General features: G+C 40.5%; 1 protein-coding gene across 1 annotated transcript; it reads left to right on the forward strand.

The window, feature by feature from the left end:
• Positions 1-349: 349 nt before the first annotated feature.
• On the forward strand, positions 350-1864 carry LOC118797924 (the record flags this gene model as incomplete). The annotated part of the gene is given in 2 exon segments (XM_036557228.1): positions 350-498; positions 1240-1864. Coding segments are annotated over 2 exon segments (738 nt in total), but the record flags the coding sequence as incomplete, so codon positions are not given.
• Positions 1865-19681: the final 17817 nt, after the last annotated feature.

Here is a 19681-nt window from a genome sequence, read left to right on the forward strand (position 1 = left end):
GAATGAGGTACAGGTACAGCCTCCGCGCTATTAATACTAATAATACTAATAATATATACTATAATGAGCTGAGTTCATTAGTGAATGAGGTACAGGTACAGCCTCCGCGCTATTAATACTAATAATACTAATAATATATACTATAATGAGCTGAGTTCATTAGCGAATGAGGTACAGGTACAGCCCCCACACTATTAATACTGTAATAATGTGTGTGTGTAGTGTGGTGTCTGTGTGTGTGGTGTGTGGTGGTGTGTGGTGTGTGTTGTGTGTGTGTGTGTGTATAATGTGTGTGTGTGTGTGTGGTGTTTGTGTGTGTGTGTGTGTGTGTGTGTGTGTGTGTGCGCAGGTTCTCAGTGGAGCTCTGAGAGTGGTCCTGCTCTGTCTTCTCTCTCTCTGTCTGAGAGGTGCTGAAGTTCTGGACCGTCTGAGAGGAAATGAAGTTCCGGAAGTGAACCCTAATACTCTGGCTTGCATCATCAATGACCTTCACACCAGGTAGGAACAGAGCAGGTTAGCCTAATTTTACTAATACCTGCTTATTGTTGATGAAGGATCAATGTGAAACATCAGCATTACAAGACTGCATATTGAATGTTGACGTTTGATTAGGTAAGAGTTTTCGTACAAGGCACCAAAGTTCTTTGGATTGATGCCACAGATCAAGTACTTCTGCTTTCCTAAAGACGATTTAAATGGACGGTTCTTTAAAAGGGCCATTTTTGTAAAAGGTTCTGGAGTGTGAAGAACACTTTTAAAGTTTAAAGAACCTCCACATAGTCAGAAACATCTATGCAAAAAGGTTTTACTATATCCATTCAGCCAAGACAAGAACCAGTTAGGAATCTGTTTTGAAGCATGTAGGTCCATCCTCATAGTCCTCACAGTCTGATTGGCTGAAAAGTGTTCTATCTCTGTTTACTTATCACAAATTGCAGACCAAGAACAATAAAGTCTTTACTATAAACTGGTGAATTTACTATCTTGGCTTGCTTGGTATGACTTTGTAAAACACTGTTTTCAATATGTTATGATGGATAAAATCATGGATGTGTTGATCTACTGTGACTGAATCACAGCTTCAATGATAATAAACCATCTCTGTTGTTCTGCTCATTAAACATAAAGTATATGTTGCATGTAATTTACAAAGCTCATAAAGCTTTTATTCATCATAATATCAAGAGTATTTGTGTCAGTTGTAATGCAGAATACTGTTGTGTTTGAATATATCTTTAGGTACAATCCACAACATGGACATCAGTTTGCACTGGCCATCAATGTTCCAGTTCATTACTGTGTGAATGAGGACTCTAAACTTGATAAAGATTTTCTCAAGAATGATGATCCAACTGATGCAATACAGGCTATGAATAACGATGACAGGGTTTATGTAGGGACGTCCTTGATTGGTGCAACAAAAAAAAAAGATGGCAAAACTCTGTACCACTCTGAGTATCTTCTGCTGAAACAAAAGAAACCAGATGAGACCCCCATGCAGATGCTCCTGAAACAAAACAGAAAAGGTTGTGTGATCTTCTACACCTACTACAGCCCCTGCCTCGGCACTTGCTTAAACCCTGCAAATAAAAAGTTCAATATTTTCACTGCTCTCAAAGAATTTGGAGAGCACCAAGGTCCTAAAGCTTTGGTTTTCAGGGAACTTTATGGTAAAGAGGAGAGAAACCAATTTGAAAAAGCCTTTCAATCTGTAAATAATGAAAACGTTCCACTTTATCGCTGTGATAATACTGTGTGCAACAGTTGTGTTGAAGATGGAAAAGTAAAAGCTGAATGTCTGCCTCAGAGATCGTGTTATTTAGCCTAGATTTTAGTGGACGACTGCTGGACGCCTGAAACTTGAGCTTTGTTCATACATGCACTCATCAAACACATGTTTTCTTCTACACTTGTACTTCTTCTTCCTCTTTCTACTCTTACTGCTCTGCATTAAAGCAATCAGCACAATTTATCTTTATCAATAAATGAGCTCATACAGCTGCATCAAACAGTGGTTTATTTTTATTGATTCTAAAGCGTCTTGGGGCTTTGGGGTGTTTATGGTCTTGTGGAGGTTAATCAAAACTAGGTATGTGTACTGAAAGACCCGGGGGGGTGGGGGGTGCTGTGTAGTGCTGTGGTAGCAGCATGTTTTACACTTGTGTGATGTGAGGCATTTTTTTCCTTCATTTTCAAGCTAATAAGAACACAACCCTACAAAAAAATAAGGTCTGAACTGCTGTGATGTAAATTTCTCCTGATGATCATTCAAACACCAAGAGGAAGAAGACTGGCTTGAAGAGAATTTCAGATTGGCAGACTGTACTGGTACTATACCTACAACAGCCTCTTCTTCCTGCATTACATATGATGTTTGATGAATCCCTCTTCTGTGTGTGGAAAGAAGCTTTAGTTTGTAATCCTGCAAATAATAGTAATAATTTGAGGCGGTTGAGATTCTAATCACATGTTCGTATTTTAATTTTTATGTGTGCAAATTCTATTTCTGATATCAAGAATTAAAGATTTTACAGCGAAAATGTAATTTTCAAATGTGTAAACTGAATTACTGAGATTAAGAAATATAGGAAATAAAAGCTGAAAGAGTTATTCGAATTTCACCAGTCAATTTTTACTTATGTGAGACAAAAATTACCAAGCATTAAACTTTATTAAAACAATTAAAAGATATTATCAATTTTTATATGTTCTTTTGATTGTTTTATTAACACTTATTATCTTTCTGAGAAAAAACTAACTTTATTCCTCGATAAAAGTTAAAGCACTTTTACCAAAATATTTACTTTGTTGCCAGCCCTTCTTCTCTTAAAATATGTTTTCCTGTTTCTGAGAATTTCTTCGGGGAAATTTGAGAATATTCTTCACATCAACTGCAGCAGGCAATGTTTCATTTGGAGTTAATATGTATGACCTCATTTACATATTGGTTTTGATTGACTTTTGACTACAACACTGGTGAATTGAACACACCAGCACTCTAATTACCACAGACATTATGAATAACAATGTAATATCTAAAGCTAGATATGTTCCTTAGCGAGTGTGTTAAACGTTCACATTGATTTCGCTTTTTTCAAACAGTTAACACAGCGTTCACTGGACGACTATGTAAAACATCATGAAAATATGTTATAAAAGTTGATTTATAAAATGATATATGTTATAAATTATTTACAAAATATTATATGTTACATGTTATAAAGGCATCTTTGGAGGTCTTTAGTCAGAGCATGGAGAATCAGCTCTTCCCAGAGTGAACAGCCCCGTTTCTAAAGTCTGTTGTGCACTTTTCAGAATTTTCTCAGGAGGGTGTTTAAAGGAAGTTTCACTTTCTGTTCCTGTCCAACGATTAATTCTGGCTCTATATGGTTCCTGTTTGTCTCCTGCATCCACAGTAACTTCCTTGGTGAATGAGGGAAGCTTGTTAGATCTTCACTCTGCCTGTGCCTCATTTTTTCACCCCTGGATCCAGACCTCAGCCGCATTCTGTGAAGTCTTGTCTTTATCCCTCCATGGAAATGTGTCTCAATGACAGATTTAGATGAGATTCTTTTATTGTCCTCCAGACAGGAAATTCTCACAGCCTGTGCTGTTCATACACTGTCCCAGGATATACAAGATCAGACATTTGAAAAATTACATACATTTGGGTAAACACTGTCAAGACAAAACAAAGTACAGGCAGCAAGACACATTCATAAGACACACATTTAAACCCATGAGGCCTGTATATATACATTAGATACTCTCTTTGAGGGCAAGCTTTAAAACATCTATTTCAATGGAGTAGCTTGTTAAGGGCTGATAGGGCTGAAGATACACAAAGCAGGCTTTTTTAAGCACTAATGTTCTGTATCTCTGGCCTGATGGAAGTGAGGTAAAGAAAGAGTGCAGTGGGTGATCTGGGTCTTGGACTATTGTAGTGGCCCTTCTTAAAATAGCCTTATTGTTCAGGTTTGACAGGTTGTGTGTGGAGAGGCCTATGATTTTTAAGGCAATATGTGTAAATGCGTAACCGTTTGTTGATGTTTGACACTTTTAACATTGTAAAGAAACAGGCTGAACAGTACAGGATAATAGGCTCAATTATGCTTCTATAGAGGAGCAGGAGCAATGATGGAGCAACAGCAAGTGCCCTTAACTTTCTAACTACAGAAAACTCCTGCTGACATCTCTTATATAGGGGTCTATTACATGTTGGTCGAAGCTGATTTTATTGTCCAGATTGGGTCCTAAGTACTTAAAACAGTCTATCTGTAATGGTGGAGGCAAGGAGGCAGGAGGCAAGTGCGAATTGCTTTTATTCAAACTAGAGTTAACTGCAGAAGTCCGAAAAACAGACATGTCCATGACAAAAAACAAAAACTACAAAATGAAAGAAAACAAGTTACAGAGTACATCCACAATGCAAGACAAAGACTGAACAAACACAGGGGTATAAATGCACAGAGGAGAAATGAAAAACACCTGGGACTAATGAGGGGCAGAGCACAGACAGGTGGAACAGATAACAAGGGGGCAGCACTAGGGAGAAGATACAGAACAACAAAAGCACATGGTACAAGAAAACAAAAAAGGCACATATCTACAACAGAGGGGACAAAAGACACACTGAGAGGGACAAAGGGAGAATCTGTGACAGAACCCCCCTCCTAACACGCAGCTCCCAAAAACAAAAGCCACCCAAAGAGGGAGCCGGGTAGGAGGAGGGACCAGGTAAACATATGACAAACTATACAGGGGACAGGACACCAGACCAGGGTCATACACTAAACTGTGTAAGGGACTGGACAAGAGACATCGAAGAAACAGGCAGGAAACTAGACAGAGGAACACACAGGAAATTGGATAGGGAAATGGACAGGAAACTTCTGAAAAGACGGGACATGAGACTGGACAAATGGTTGAATGCGAGACTGGACAGTAGACTGAACATGGGACTGGACAGGTGATGAGATGAAGGATGAGACAGATGAGACGCAAGTGGAAAGAGACGGAACAAAGGGCTGGACAGGAGATGGAACACGCAACTGGATAGGACCAGACAAGGATAAGACTGGAAACAAAAGTGGAGAGAGAACAGGAGACAGGAGAGAAGCCTGGACAGAGGAACAGACAGTGGGCTGGACAAAAGACTGCATAGGAGGCTGGAAAGATGGCAGAACAGGAGATGGAGTTGATATAGACATGGGGACAAGAACAGACATGGTTACTGGGACAGGGACAGAAACATGGACAGGAATGGGTACAATAAGACGAAACACAGAAACAGAAACACTGATTGAGATGGGTACAGATATATACATGTTTACAGGGACAATAACAAAACTATGGACTGGAGGCTGGACAGACTTGGGGGAACACACAGATTTAAGCAGTTCATGTAGGCAAAGGAACTGGGTGGCAGACTGAGCAGGGAACTGGAAAGGCAAGGAGAATGGTACTTGAGCAGGGAGCTGGGGAAACATTGCAGGAGCAGGACACTGGACGGCTGGCACATGAATAGGATGCTGGGAGCCAGTCACTGGACACTGGAAGACCGGCACTGGAGCAGGACAGGAAATGAGAAAAGGATTGGCTCGGGGTTCAGGAGCAGGAACTGGGGTGGCCTGGGGGGCAGGTGCAGGAATGGCCCAGGGAGTAGGAACTCGGGACATAGGGACTGGAGACCCTGAGGCCACGGGCAGGTCTGGAGATAAGGAAGCTATCGGCAGGTCGAGGAGCTTAGCAGGGATGTCCTTGGCTGCAGGCGGCCCTGCTGCGACATCCTCGGCTGCAGGCGGCCCTGCTGCGATGGCCATGGAAGCTTCTTTCTCTTTACCAGGGAAGAACAACTGAAGCCGACGCAGCAGATGGTAACTCTCCTGAAGTCTCACCTCATTCTCCTTAATAAGTTCCTGCAAACTCGCTGCTTCCCTGTGTGGGAACGGTGTAATTCTGTAATGGTGGAGGCAAGGAGGCGGGATGCAAATGCGAGTTGCTTTTATTCAAACTAGAGTCAACTTCAGAAGTCCGAAAAACAGACATGTCCATGACAAAAAGCAAAACTACAAAATGAAAGAAAACAAGTTCATCCAGAGTACATCCACAATGCAAGACAAAGACTGAACAAACACAGGGGTATAAATGCAAAAAGGGGAAATGAAAACCACCTGGGACTAATGAGGGATGGAGCACAGACAGGTGGAACAGATAACAAGAGGGCAGGACCAGGGAGGAGATACAGAACAACAAAAGCACATGGTACAAGAAAACAAAAAGGCACATATCTACAACAGAGTGGACGAAAGACTCACTGAGAGGGACAAAGGGAGAATCCGTGACACTACCACCTCCACATCCTCCCCTACTTGTCAATAGTGTGGAAGAAGGTAGACAACATTATAATCTGACAGGCGCAGGTATGCTCGTGCACTATATGCCTGGTTAAAGTTCCCATAACACAAGTCTAGAGTGTTTTCCAGTCTTGTTGGGATATCCACATATTTATAGAAAGACCGCAGAAGAGGATTCAATCTGCACCTGTTAAAGTCACCCATGATGAGCACTGGAGCTCAAGGGTATTTGGCAAGCATGTTCTTAACCACCTTGCTCGCTAGCTCTGCCACTTCTCTATTGTCAGTGCTTGGTGTAGCATAGGCACAGCTTATAACAATAGTAGGAATTCTCTCGGGAGCTAAAAAGGATGGAGGGAGAGAGTCAGCATTTCCAGGTTTGGAGTGCAGATCCTGTGGTGGATTTTTATGTTGGTGCACCATTGGTTATTTACATAAACACAGACTCCACCACCTCTATCCTTGCTGGATTCTCTGGTCTGGTCCATCCGCAAAACAGTAAAGTTATCAAGACTGACCTCAGCACCAGAGACTTACCCACCAAGCCAGGTCTCTGTCAGGGCGATGATACAGGCTTCCTTAAAGACTCTTTCCATGGAGTGTCGAGCATGAAGTGCATCTACCTTGTTTCTCAGATATTGCAAATTGCACATGATGATGGAGGAAATAGGGGCTCTCAACATCCTCTCTTCCTTGGCCGAATTTCTGCTGGTATGAAATCAAGTGGCTTGGAACAGAGCGCCGAAGTTGTAACAAGTCACCCCTGGAGTAGGTGAGTCAGTCCGTCTGGACATCTGGCAGCAATGCAGCACTCTTATTTTCCATAATCCAAATAAGTATCACTGTGATGCTCAGTGTCCCACTTAGCCCTGTCATCTCTCACACTTGGGACTAAATGGGGTAGATGCAGACAATAGACACGAGTACAATTGTAGTTTTATTCCTCAACAGGGCAGTTGAGGGCCGGAGGATAGGGAACCAGCATTGTGACCGTAAGGTCGCTGGTTTAATCCCCTGAGCCAACAGGACATGATTAAAGTGCCCTTGACCAAGGCACCTAACTGCTCCAAAGTCTCTGAAGGTATTGCTGGCACTAGAGTAGCAACTCTACATGGTGTGGAGTATCTGGTGTGTGCTGCTCTTTAGAGTCAGTACGGATCCGATCAGTGTCTATATGACCAGTGCTGTGATACAAAAACTGGATCTAAAGCTCCATCTTTCTTTAACTGCTTTCAAATGCACAGCAACTTTAACTCAAAATAACACTGCTTATACAGCGCTTTTCATGGAGGGAAGTGCAGTCGTATTCAGGAAGTGTGGTTGAATTACTTCCTGCTTTACTGGGGCCTCCTCAGACCGAAACTGCCAGAAAAGCTTTCTAACAATAAATAATACTGTCAGACTGAAACTGCCAGAAAAGCATTTTGAGCGCAAGTTTTTGGCCAAGTGGGCGGAGCTATTGTCTTCATAAATCTGTATTGGTTTTTCCTTCGCTGCACGTTCTTCTCAGAAAGTTCAACTCATCATCGTCTTCACTCAGAAACTCCTCAGAAGCCTTCTGCACTGATAGCCATGGTGAGATACACAAACTCTTAACATATTCTGTTATTATATTTAGTAGTACTGATAATATATACTGTAATGAGCTGAGTTCATTAGCGAATGAGGCGCAGGTACAGTCTCCACGCTATTAATACTAATAATATATACTATAATGAGCTGAGTTCATTAGCGAATGAGGCGCAGGTACAGTCTCCACACTGTTAATACTAATAATACTAATAATATATACTGTAATGAGCTGAGTTCATTAGCGAATGAGGCGCAGGTACAGTCTCCACACTGTTAATACTAATAATACTAATAATATATACTGTAATGAGCTGAGTTCATTAGCGAATGAGGTGCAGGTACAGTCTCCACACTGTTAATACTAATAATACTAATAATATATACTGTAATGAGCTGAGTTCATTAGCGAATGAGGCGCAGGTACAGTCTCCACACTGTTAATACTAATAATGCTAATAATATATACTGTAATGAGCTGAGTTTGTTAGCGAATGAGGTGCAGGTACAGCCTCCACGCTATTAATACTAATAATACTAATAATATATACTATAATGAGCTGAGTTCATCACTGAAGATCAAGTTGTGGATCAGAACACTTTACATCACATCATCCATCACATTGAGCAGTAAGTCAAACTTATCAGTACCTGCTAACTGTACATGACAGCTCTGATCTCTCCAGCTTTATTATCAGTTATCACTATACCTACATTTAGAGTCGGTTATTCATTCAGCCTAATGAGAAACTGTAGAACAGACTCAGTTTATATCACAATACCTACATTTAGAGTCAGTTATTCATTCAGCCTAATGAGAAACTGTAGAACAGACTCAGTTTATATGACCTGAATTAAGCAGACTGTGAAAGTGACCAAGATCATGTTTGTCCAATTAATTTTGAGCCCCTAAAAAGGGAGACTATGTATGAAAATGGTCGTGATTCCTGCATCATTCACCCAATTTGGATTTAAATATTCTCAAATTAAAGCCTAAATTCTGTATTTTAAGCTACTATGTGGGGGTAGACAGCTAAAATAACAAAAGTCCTTTAATTCTATATCCAAACCTTGATGAACCGGACAGTATTTTTAAATTTTTAATATAGTGTTAACATTTTAGTACAGTGTGGGTCATTGTGAGACAAAGTGAGTGTTTAAATTATAGTGGATATGCATTGGAAGTTTATTCAATAACAAAAATAAAAGTGTCTGAATACTTGTTTGCTCTCACTGATCATGTTGAGTAAGGAAAATGTTGGGGGCAAAACCTTTAGGAACTTCAGGCATGCTACAGTAGCTAGCGATGTAGCCTATGTTACTTAACTGGTTAGAAGCACTAGGTAAATACATAGATATGTCTATGGGTGTTCCCACCATGGAAATCAGGTCAGATGCTGCCAAAAGACTGAAGAACTTGTTGGAGGAAGCGAGGAAGAGAAAAAGAGAGTGACTTACAGAGATTGAATGAGAGTTAATCTCCGACTGGCTTTTACTCGTTCATGAGAGCTAAAACAGACAAAAGCACGCAAGACGTCTAACGGGAAAACAATGAAAATCTGAAGTCACAATGTAAATGGCATCCCTACCGATGTTGTTAATGAAGGATTGTGATGTAGGCTGTAGGCTGTAACTCGTCTCACAGATTTTGTAGGTTTTTGTACTGCAGAAATACCTTCAGTCCCATTTTATGAAAGCATGCAAGGAAATTTATCTCACGCCAAAAAGTTTGTTCAGTCTTTATCAATCTCACCCCAAATAAGCCTTGAAAGTTTGCAACCTCCTGTAATAACATCCTGTGATGTTACTCTACCTTGTAAGTTGACATAGTTCTTTTTCTTCTCTTGCTGGTGTTGTGCCAAGTTTCGTCTCACCGGCAGAATCCGACTCCCCTTCATGTGCAAGCAGCTTACATTGGCAAATGGACGCTACAGATTACACTCAGTATTTCTGTTATGTACACATAGAAACAACTGAAATCACGAGTGTAATCTGTTGTGTCCATATGCCTGCGTGAGGCACATACATGTGAAGTGGAGTCAGATCCCGTAATATTCAGCTCATCAACAAATGCATATGTACGGCTGTCCATGAAGGGGAGCTCAAAGCTAAGAAATGTGCTCTTTGACTGTAGGGGGAGCCCAAGAGCAACAAATACCAATTCTCCTTTAATGCTGCTTTAAGTTACTAATAGATACCTCAAGTAGAATTCACAGCATTTTAATATGTTAGTGTATCAGATTAAGTGCTGTTGCAAGGAGTGCCTGGGTTTGACTCCCTGGCCGGGTGACCAGGGTCCTTTCTGCATGTTCTCCCCATGTGTCGTGGTTTTCCTCCAGGTGCTCTGGTCTCCTCTCACAGTTCAAAGACATGCATTCAGGCCAATTGGAGATGCTAAATTGCCCCTAGGAGTGAATGTATATGTCTGTCGGTCTGCCCTGCAATGGACTGGCGGCCTGTCCAAGGTGTTTCCTGTCTTCCCACCTAATGAATGCTGGGATAGACTCCAGCAACTCCACGACCCAGGAGGATAAGTGGCTTAGATAATACGTGTGTATTTTTATAAGACCATCATGTGTTTAAACTGTTTTCTTTGTTATAGATACAGTCCTTGTGATAACAAGCAGTATGCGGTGGCCATCAACATTCCAGCTGAAATGTGTGGTGCAGGGTTCCGACCTGATGACACCTTCCTCTCAGGTGATCAACCAGCTGAAGTGAAATGTCACTTCAACAAGAGAGAAATATATCAAAGCGCAACAATGATTGGAGCTATGCCAAAAGAAAGGTACCACTCTGAGTTCTGGCTGCTAAACCCAAAAGATCCAAATGCCTCCCCCATGCAGAATCTCCTGAACCAAAGGAAAGACGGCTGTGTGATCTTCTACACCTACAACTCTCCCTGCCTCGGTACCTGTTTAAACGCTACAAATACAGGCCGCAACATTCTCAAGGCCCTCAACATGTTCACACTTCATGATGGCCCAAAAGCTTTAGTCTACAGTCAAATTTTTGGCACTGCGGATACAGAACAGTATCGGGATGACTTCGCAAAAGTAAACGCAAAGATTCGTCTTTATCGCTGTACTACAGCTGGGTGTCACGCTTGCTTTAACGGTGGGACATTTGACCAGAACTTGTGTTTAAACAATGTAAACTCATAAGACTGCTTTGTTCTGATTGGTCTCCTTATGAAAGTGCACAGCACTGATCATTTCTATTAAATAAGCATTAATCAGTTCTCCATTCTTGCTGTTTTAAACCACAGTGTTTATGTCTTTGTGGATGCATGAACATTTTGTTTTGAACTTTTGCATGAAACTTTTGGCAATAAGAAAAGAAAAGATTTTGGTGCCGTGTGTATCTGTGCATCAGTTCTGATCATTAAAAATGCGAGTGTAATGGAAAACAGTGGTGGATAAAGCTGTTCATAAATAAAGAACATAAACACTTAAGTGCTTAAATACTTAATTTTACATTCAGTTTTCAATCTTCAAACTGGGATTTCAGTAGCTACTCAGTCTGTTTTCCATGATTGCCAACAGATTTTCTCTATACAGATTTACACAACTAGCAACAGCTCATTCAATCCCTTAAATTAGACAAAAAATGAATTCAAAAATTGAAAGATGCAGTGTATAAGATTTAGGTGGATCTATTATCATCAATGTAATATAGTATGGAAAACTGTGCTTTTGTTAGTGTATTATCATCTGTAACTACAAATCGCTGTTTTTCACTAGCTTAGAAAGAGCCCTTCATATCTACATATGAGCAGGTCCTCTTCCAACAGAGGCTGCCACCACCATGTTTCTACAGTAGCCCAGAACAGACAAACCAAACACTCGCTCTAGAGGGCGCCTTTCAGATTTTTATGTTGAAGCGGATGCTTGAATTTGGTGATGCTACAGTGCCGGCTGGAAGACACTGAAAGAAGAAGAATCCTTGTGGAAATGCTCTATTAGCTCAAATTTATTGGTAGCTCCCTACATAAAACTTCAGGTAGGATGTTTTGACAGCTTAAACCCCTTTTCAAAAAAAACAGCACCAGCATTAAAACTATGAGGATGAGTTTTCCCATTCCACCTTAAATGATGCAGGAGTTACTGTAATGCCTGAGGCACCATGATGTAACTGCTACACCATTTAAGGTGGAACGGGAAAGTTCAAATACGAAGCTGGCGAACGTCTTTATGAGAAAATATTACTAACATTGAAAGAATGAAAAGGAAGTTTTGAGAGCCTACATCAGCTTAATAAGAGGGAAATTGTCATTTTAAACTATATACTAAATTACAAATAAAAACATAACAAAATGTTTAAAATACTTAAGTTACTACACAATAGTAATGATATGGTAGGATAAATTGTTAGAACCCTGGTGCAAGTTAACTGTTTTGTATTGTAAGAAGTTTAAGGACCCAGATTCTGACAAATGGAGGATCAGACTTATTATTTAGCATAAGAAATAGCGAGAGAGGATGGATTCCTTTCATCAAAGAAGCAAAAACATGAAGCAGCAAAACAAAATCAGGACAGGCGAAGGCAGAAAACCTGACCACTACTGTAGGTTCTACTACACTCTTGGAAAGGGAGGGGTGAGGGAAGGGGAATTCAGTGGGTTACACACAGCTCTTTTAATGTACATTATGCACAACTTACACACAGCTCTTTTAATGTACATTATGCTCAGCTAGCTAATTAGCTAATTAAGGTTAGCCTACCCTGTCACAGTTTAACATTTATACATTTATCAAACCAGAAACAGTGGTTTCAAATGCAGCATTAAAATCCAAAAAAACAGGAAATGAAAAAAAAAAAATCATCCATATTTTTTCCAAGATAATTTAACCAAGTGGTATTTTATCACTCTGAACTGATCTAAAAAATTGCATTTTTTCTATGAAGATCATTTTCTTGGGGAAATTATGTAAATATGATTGTACTATTTCAAACAACAACTTTTTACAAAGCTTTTAAAACAACACATTATGACTCGGGTTGTAAAAGTAAGCTTTATGCTATGTTTGTTACTAGGTTTGGAGGTGATCAGTTTTCTGTGGCCATCAATATCCTAGCCGCAAAGTGTCATGCTGGTGTGATCCCTGACCAGAAATTCTTTCAGGGCATTGATCCACAAACTGTCAGAAATTACATGAATAGTCCTCACAGTATTTTTTTGGAAAACAACTGATTGCTGCCAGACCAAAACAAATCACTGGAACGACAAACAACTACCACTCTGAGTATCTTCTGCTGGTTAAGTCTAATCCACCAGCAACATCTCCTAATGACCCACTCATTAAGGATCTCTTAAACAGAGACCCAGCTGGAACCGTTCTTGAGTCTAAAACATTGGAGGCGCTCAGTTTCCTCAAATCACCTTAGACTTAACCCATCAGGTTTTACAGTGTAGTTTGTGGGGGGGGGCGTTAGAGGGTAACTTCCTCATCTGTGAAAACTTCATTAACTGACCACATTCTGGAGCAACACGAGGCCTTTTAGAGACCATCGCTTTCTGGGCCGTCCTGCTGATTTCAACACAACAACGACAGAAACATTCTGCATGTGGATCCTTTTGAAATCATGTGGTGCTTCATGAAGTGCAACATACGAAAACAAGGGCCTCGTATGGTGGCGCAGGTGAAGGCTTGTACAACTGAAGGAGGGAGAAAAGTTCCTCTTTAAAGCTGGATCAGTTTCTGTCTTCAGTCCACAGACGAGTATTAAGAGCTATTAAAGTGAAGGTGATGTAACAGCGGTAAACAAGCTCCTGTACAGCTGTTTAGGAATGTGATGCAGGTATAAAATTCAGAATAAGCAAATATTTACAATAAACAATAAAGTTCATGAGCTGAAACCTGAAATATCATATTTGTCTTTTCAATTCAATACAGATCAAACAGAATTTACTGAACACTGTTTTCTGTTTTTATTCACATTTCACACAGAAAAACTGAGTTTCATCATTATTTTAATTTCTTTTTACATTATTTGAAAACTATAGTTGCACTCGTCCAATCAGTGAACAGTGAATAATCAGTTTTTAAAGTAGGTGGGGCCATAAAAAGCATAAATGTTCATCAGTTTCTCCTCTGCAGCACTTTCTCTTGAGAAAGTTCAGCTCTTCATCATCTACAGAAGTTCCTCAGACTCCTACTGCACTGACAGCCATGGTGAGATACAGCCTCCCATTTATCAGCTTCACCTTCACAAGATCTTTAAGTGATGCATGTTTAGTACTAATTTAGCATTTATTACAGATTCGTTACAGATTCATTACAGATTAATTACACGTTTTGGGTGTATCACTGCTTTTGTGTTTATTATTGATTTAGCTTTTTTACTGGGTCAGCATTAATTACAGATTTAGCATATATTAGTAAGTTTTAATTACACATTTATTTTTATTACTGAGGTTGCAATTAATACAAATTTGGCTTTACAAAACTGATTTAGAATTTATTAATGATTGACTTGTTACTGATTTAGTGCTTATTACTGGCTTTGCATTTATTATTGATTTGGGACTTATTGCGCATTCATTGACTGATTAATGACTTAATATTGGTTTATCATTTCTTTCTGATTTATTATCAGTTTATCATTTATTAATGATTGAGAATGTATTATTAATTTTGCATTTGTTATTGATTTAGTGATTATTTCCAAATTTATTATTTAATTTAAGCATTTATTACTGACGTGTGTGTTTGTGTGCTGTGTGTTGTGTTTGTGTGCTGTGTGTGTGTGTGTGTGTTAGTGTGTTTGTGTGTGTGTATTGTGTGTGTGTGTGTGTGTGTGTGTGTATGTGGTGTTTGTGTGCAGTGTGTGTGTGTGTGTGTGTGTGTATGTGTGTGTGTGTGTGTGTGTGGTGTGTGTGTATTGTGTGTGTGTGTGTATGTGTGTGTGTGTGTGTGTGTGGTGTGTGTGTATGTGTGTGTGTGTATGTGTGTGTGTGTGTGTGTGCGTGTGTTTGTGTGTGTGTATTGTGTGTGTGTGTGTCAGTGCGTGTGTGTGTGTATGTGTGTGTGTGTGTGTGTGTGTGTGTGGGGGTGTGTGTGTGTGTGTGTGTGTATTGTGTGTGTATGTGGTGTGTGTGTGTGTATGTGTGTGTGTGTGTGTGTGTGTGTGTATTGTGTGTGTGTGTGTGTGTGTGTGTGTGTGTGTGGTGTGTGTGTGTGGTGTGTGTTTTGTGATAATCATCATGTAAAATGTTCTAAGATTAAGAAGCTCTGATTAATCAGCATCAGTGTGTATTAATATATAAAGTCATGAAGTGTTTGACTGGTTCTTTGTGTGTTTAGGTACAGTCCAGGTAGAGACACTCAGTTCGCAGTGGTCATCAACGTCCCAGCTCAGTACTGTCCTGGACACTTCAATTTTCAGAATTTTAAGAACATTCTGGATCAGCCAAATGCTGTGAAAGCTGCCATGAGACATGATACCATATATAGAGGGCAGCGGCTGATTGGTGCAGGTAAGACACCATCGAGTATATAGAGGGCAGCGGCTGATTGGTGCAACGAAGATAAACATCCACTCTGAGAACCTCCTGCTGATTAAATCTAATCCATTACCACCACCTCCTGTTCCTGATGTTCCACTCATGCAGACGCTCCTGAACAGAGACCCACAGGGCTGTGTGATCTTCTACACCTACAACTCCCCCTGTAAGGGTACCTGCTTAAACGAGGGAAATAATGACCGCAACATCCTCACTGCCCTCAACATGCTCAGACTCCACCAAGGTCCAAAACCTTTCGTCTACGACAAGATATTTGATAATGATAACACTGATCTGGAGAGGTACTTTAGAAAAATAGAAGGAGAGAATAACATTGGCAAGTTTCTGTACCGCTGTTACCCAATCCCTAACAATCCTAACCACTATTACACATGTCAGCTTTGCTTCAGTGGAGGCAGAGCAGATCCAAACTGCCTGAACCAAAGTTCACAATCTGATGGATGATCAGTGTGTGTGGGTGTGTGTGTGTGTGTATGTGTGTGTGTGTGTGTGTGTGTGTTTATTAGTATTTGTATCTGTCTCTGTTCATCGTTTATTCCTCCTTACTGTAGTTTAGTCTCCGTGTTTAGTCCAGCAAGGTTTCTAACCTGGTATGTAGGTTCAGCGTTTATTTAGTGCAGAAGATAAAATGAGCAGTAAGAGACTGTACCTAATAAACTGGCAGGCCAGTGGCTTCTCACTAAGCAAAGTCTTCAGTTATTCTGTTACTGTTAGCATTAGCATTAGCTCATCTACTGATTTAACCCACATAGGCTAAAAGTTTTCTCTTCTCTTTTGAATGTCGTCTTCCTCTCCGGCCTAAACACAGCATGTTTAGTTGACTGCTGCACAGGCCAGCGTCCACTTTACACACAAGATCAGTCATGTGTGCAGTGAACATGACTTTAAGCTTAATGTATCACCTTTTGACTGTAAACAAAAGACTGTATCTGTTATTATTTTCACTGAGAGTTCAGTATGTTTGGCAGCTGTTTTTGAAACCGGGACTGATCCTGAATAAAGCTTAAATCTGGCCTAATATTTTGGTCCAAAATCAAAAACAGGCCGATAACTTCCTGCCTGACAACTTCCAACCCTCCAAAAACTAAACCCCCAAACCCCCAAACTCACCAACACTAAGCCCCTAACCCCCCAATCTCAAACCCCTTAAATCCCCAAACCCCCAACCGCCACACCCTAGACCCCCAAACCCTCCTACAAAAGTTTATTTTGTGCTCATATTCAAGACGTCTTGTAGAGCTGAAAAGAATCTTTTACTAGTCGTAGAAATTAAGACGACATTCAGCTTTTTAGTCTTTGAACTGCTGTACTGAAGAACAATGAAAATGGCTGATTTCCTCCATCAGTAACTCCCCCTGTAAGAAAACTGGTTTAAACTGGAAAAATAAAGAGAGCTGCATTTACTTTGGGCTCAGAGTTATTAAACTGCATGAAGGGTAAAAAGCTTTTGTCCACCATCGAGATGAGACTGAAGATCTAACAGTGAAGTTTAGACATGTAGAAAATGACTTTGAGGTCTTCTGGCTCTAGAAAACAGCAACACTGAAGAATGGCTGGACATCAACTCCTCTAAAGATGATTTACAAACACACACACACACACACACACACAAACACTGAGAGAGATTCCTCTCAGGACAGCACAGCTCTACTGCAGAGAACACTCACTAACTGCAGTTCACATCTCTGACCACTAGAGGTCAGTAGAACACTGCTTTAAAGGTCAGTATCTAATGTCTGTGAGCTCTATGATGGTCAGCTGATCCAAACCCAGCAGCACAGTGACTTCAGAAACACTAACAGCTGATCACATTAATGTAGATCCACTGTTTTATTCAGATCTGTGAAGCAGTGAAGATGATTTACTCTGGAGTTTTGATTCTTATCATAATCAGTTTATTATTATTTGGCTGATCATGTAAACAACACTGTAAACAGTGGAACAGAAGTTGATTTGATGCATCTGAGGTTAAAATTGATAAGAAATACTGATTTTGTTCATCTAAAGTTCTGCTTTGCACTGTTGCCCTGAGAGTGTTTATGTGAGCTGAATTAAAGCAGTGAAACAAACAAATGAAGAAACAGCAACTAAAAATCCAGAACTTTACATTCTCAAACAAAAAAAGCGAATGTAAATGTTTACTCTAGCTGATTAGCATCACTAGGTCAGATGTTATCATAGTATCAGGTGCACACCTGATAGTATCAGATGTTCACCTCTGTATCTGATGCACAACTGATAGTATTGGGTGCTCAACACATTGTATTGGGTGCTCACTTCTGTATCTGGTGCACACCTGATAGTATTGGGTGCTCTCCACATAGTATCTGGTGCACATCTGATAGTATCAGGTGCTCAATATATAGTATTGAGTGCTTTCAACATCATATCTGGTGCACACCTAATAGTATTGGGTTCTCACCTCATGGTACCTGGTGCCCACCTCAGTATCTGGTGCACACCTGATATTATCAAGTGCTCAATATATAGTATCGGGTGCTTTCCATAGTATCTGGTGCACACCTGATAGTATTGGTTGCTCACCTCATAGTACCTGGTGCCCACTTCAGTATCTGGTGCACACCTGATAATGTCAGGTGCTCAATATATAGTATCGGGTGCTTTCCACAGTATCTGGTGCACACCTGATAGTATTAGGTGCTCACCTCATAGTATTTGGTGCACACCTGATAGTTTCGGGTGCTCACAACATAGTATCGAATGCTCCCCTCAGTATCTGTTGCAAACTGGATAGTATAAGGTGCTCAGCACACAGTATCATGTGCTCATCACATAGTTTCTGGTGCACACATGATAGTATTGGGTGCTCACCTCAGTAGTATTGTGTGCTCTCCACCTAGTATCTGGTGCACACCTGATAGTATTGGGTGCTCACCACGTAGTATATGTTGTGCACCAGATTTTTACCTAAAAAAATCCACCATGTCACTTCAGGAGCTCCGTACCGTGCACTGCTCAAGTGAACGCAGTGTTTTTATTACAGTGAGACGAACACTGTTGGCTTCTTTGAAGCTGCGTCGCAACTTGAGGTGCAAAGAGGAAAAGAGTTCTAGATCAGTTCTGAGCCCAAAGCAGCTTAAACTTACTTTTAAACCTCTTTAAAACAGTCATCTAGTGTAATAATGAGGCTTATATGAACTGTTATGTCTCCTCTGTGTGTGTGTTTCAGTGCTGAGTCTCAGGGTGTGACTGTGGACGCAGCACAATCAGTTACTGCATCACACATCAACAGTCTGATTGGACGCCGCTCAGCTCATCTGCATTAAGTTGGTCTAGAGTGAGAGAGCAGAGAGATGAAGCGATGAACATTACGCCAGCTCAGGGGGAGGTGTACATATCTAGCCACCACTAAGCTCAACATTAAAACTACCTTGTGAACTTAGTAAACCTGAACTTAGTAAACATTTATGTTACAACTAGCATATGTTTAAACTCATGTCCAGCTGGTGCACCCTGGTCATTAGGCAAATGTAGGCAGCTGCCTACAGAGCCAAAGGTTCCATCAAAATAGAAACGTCAAATGTGTTGACGTTGACTCTGTGATTGTGACCCTCTTATTCAAATACAGCTTTTCAGTGGCAGCTTCCATGAATGTTTGAGTTAATTAACCACAAAGAGAAATATCTTTCCTAACTTCAGCTAGCATGGTTAGCCTAGCCGCTCTGCTGCAGACTTCTTAGTCATGCCTGTGGCACTCGTATTTAACAGTAACTGCGAGCCAGGCCTTCTCGTCCAACATCAGTGTCTGACCTCACAATTGTGCTTCTGGAAGAATGGTCAAAAATTCCCATAAACATAATCCTAAACCTTGTGGGAAGCCTTCCCAGAAGAGTTGAAGCTGTTAAAGCTGCAGAGGGAATATCAAGGCCATTGATGCTCACACTTTTTCTGCTCTTCCTCAGTCTTCTCCTGTCCTGATGATATTGTATCTTTATCTAATGGCACCATTTCTGATGCACTTGACCACCCAGCCCCTCTGAAGACTAGATTGGTTCTTTCTGGTCACTCCTCTGCTTGATTTACCTCTGAACTCCGTGTTATGAAAACCACAGGCAGGCACTCAGAGCGTCTTCATAAGAAAACTGGTCTTACTCTTAATGCATTAACATACTCAGACCAGCTTTAAATGCTGCTTGTTCACTTTACAATTCTTCTGTCATTAATGGTACTAGATATAAGCCCAAAATATGCTTCTCTACTGTTAATA

The sequence above is a fragment of the Colossoma macropomum genome, unplaced genomic scaffold (genome assembly GCF_904425465.1).
Source record: "Colossoma macropomum unplaced genomic scaffold, Colossoma_macropomum, whole genome shotgun sequence".
NCBI lineage: Eukaryota > Metazoa > Chordata > Actinopteri > Characiformes > Serrasalmidae > Colossoma > Colossoma macropomum.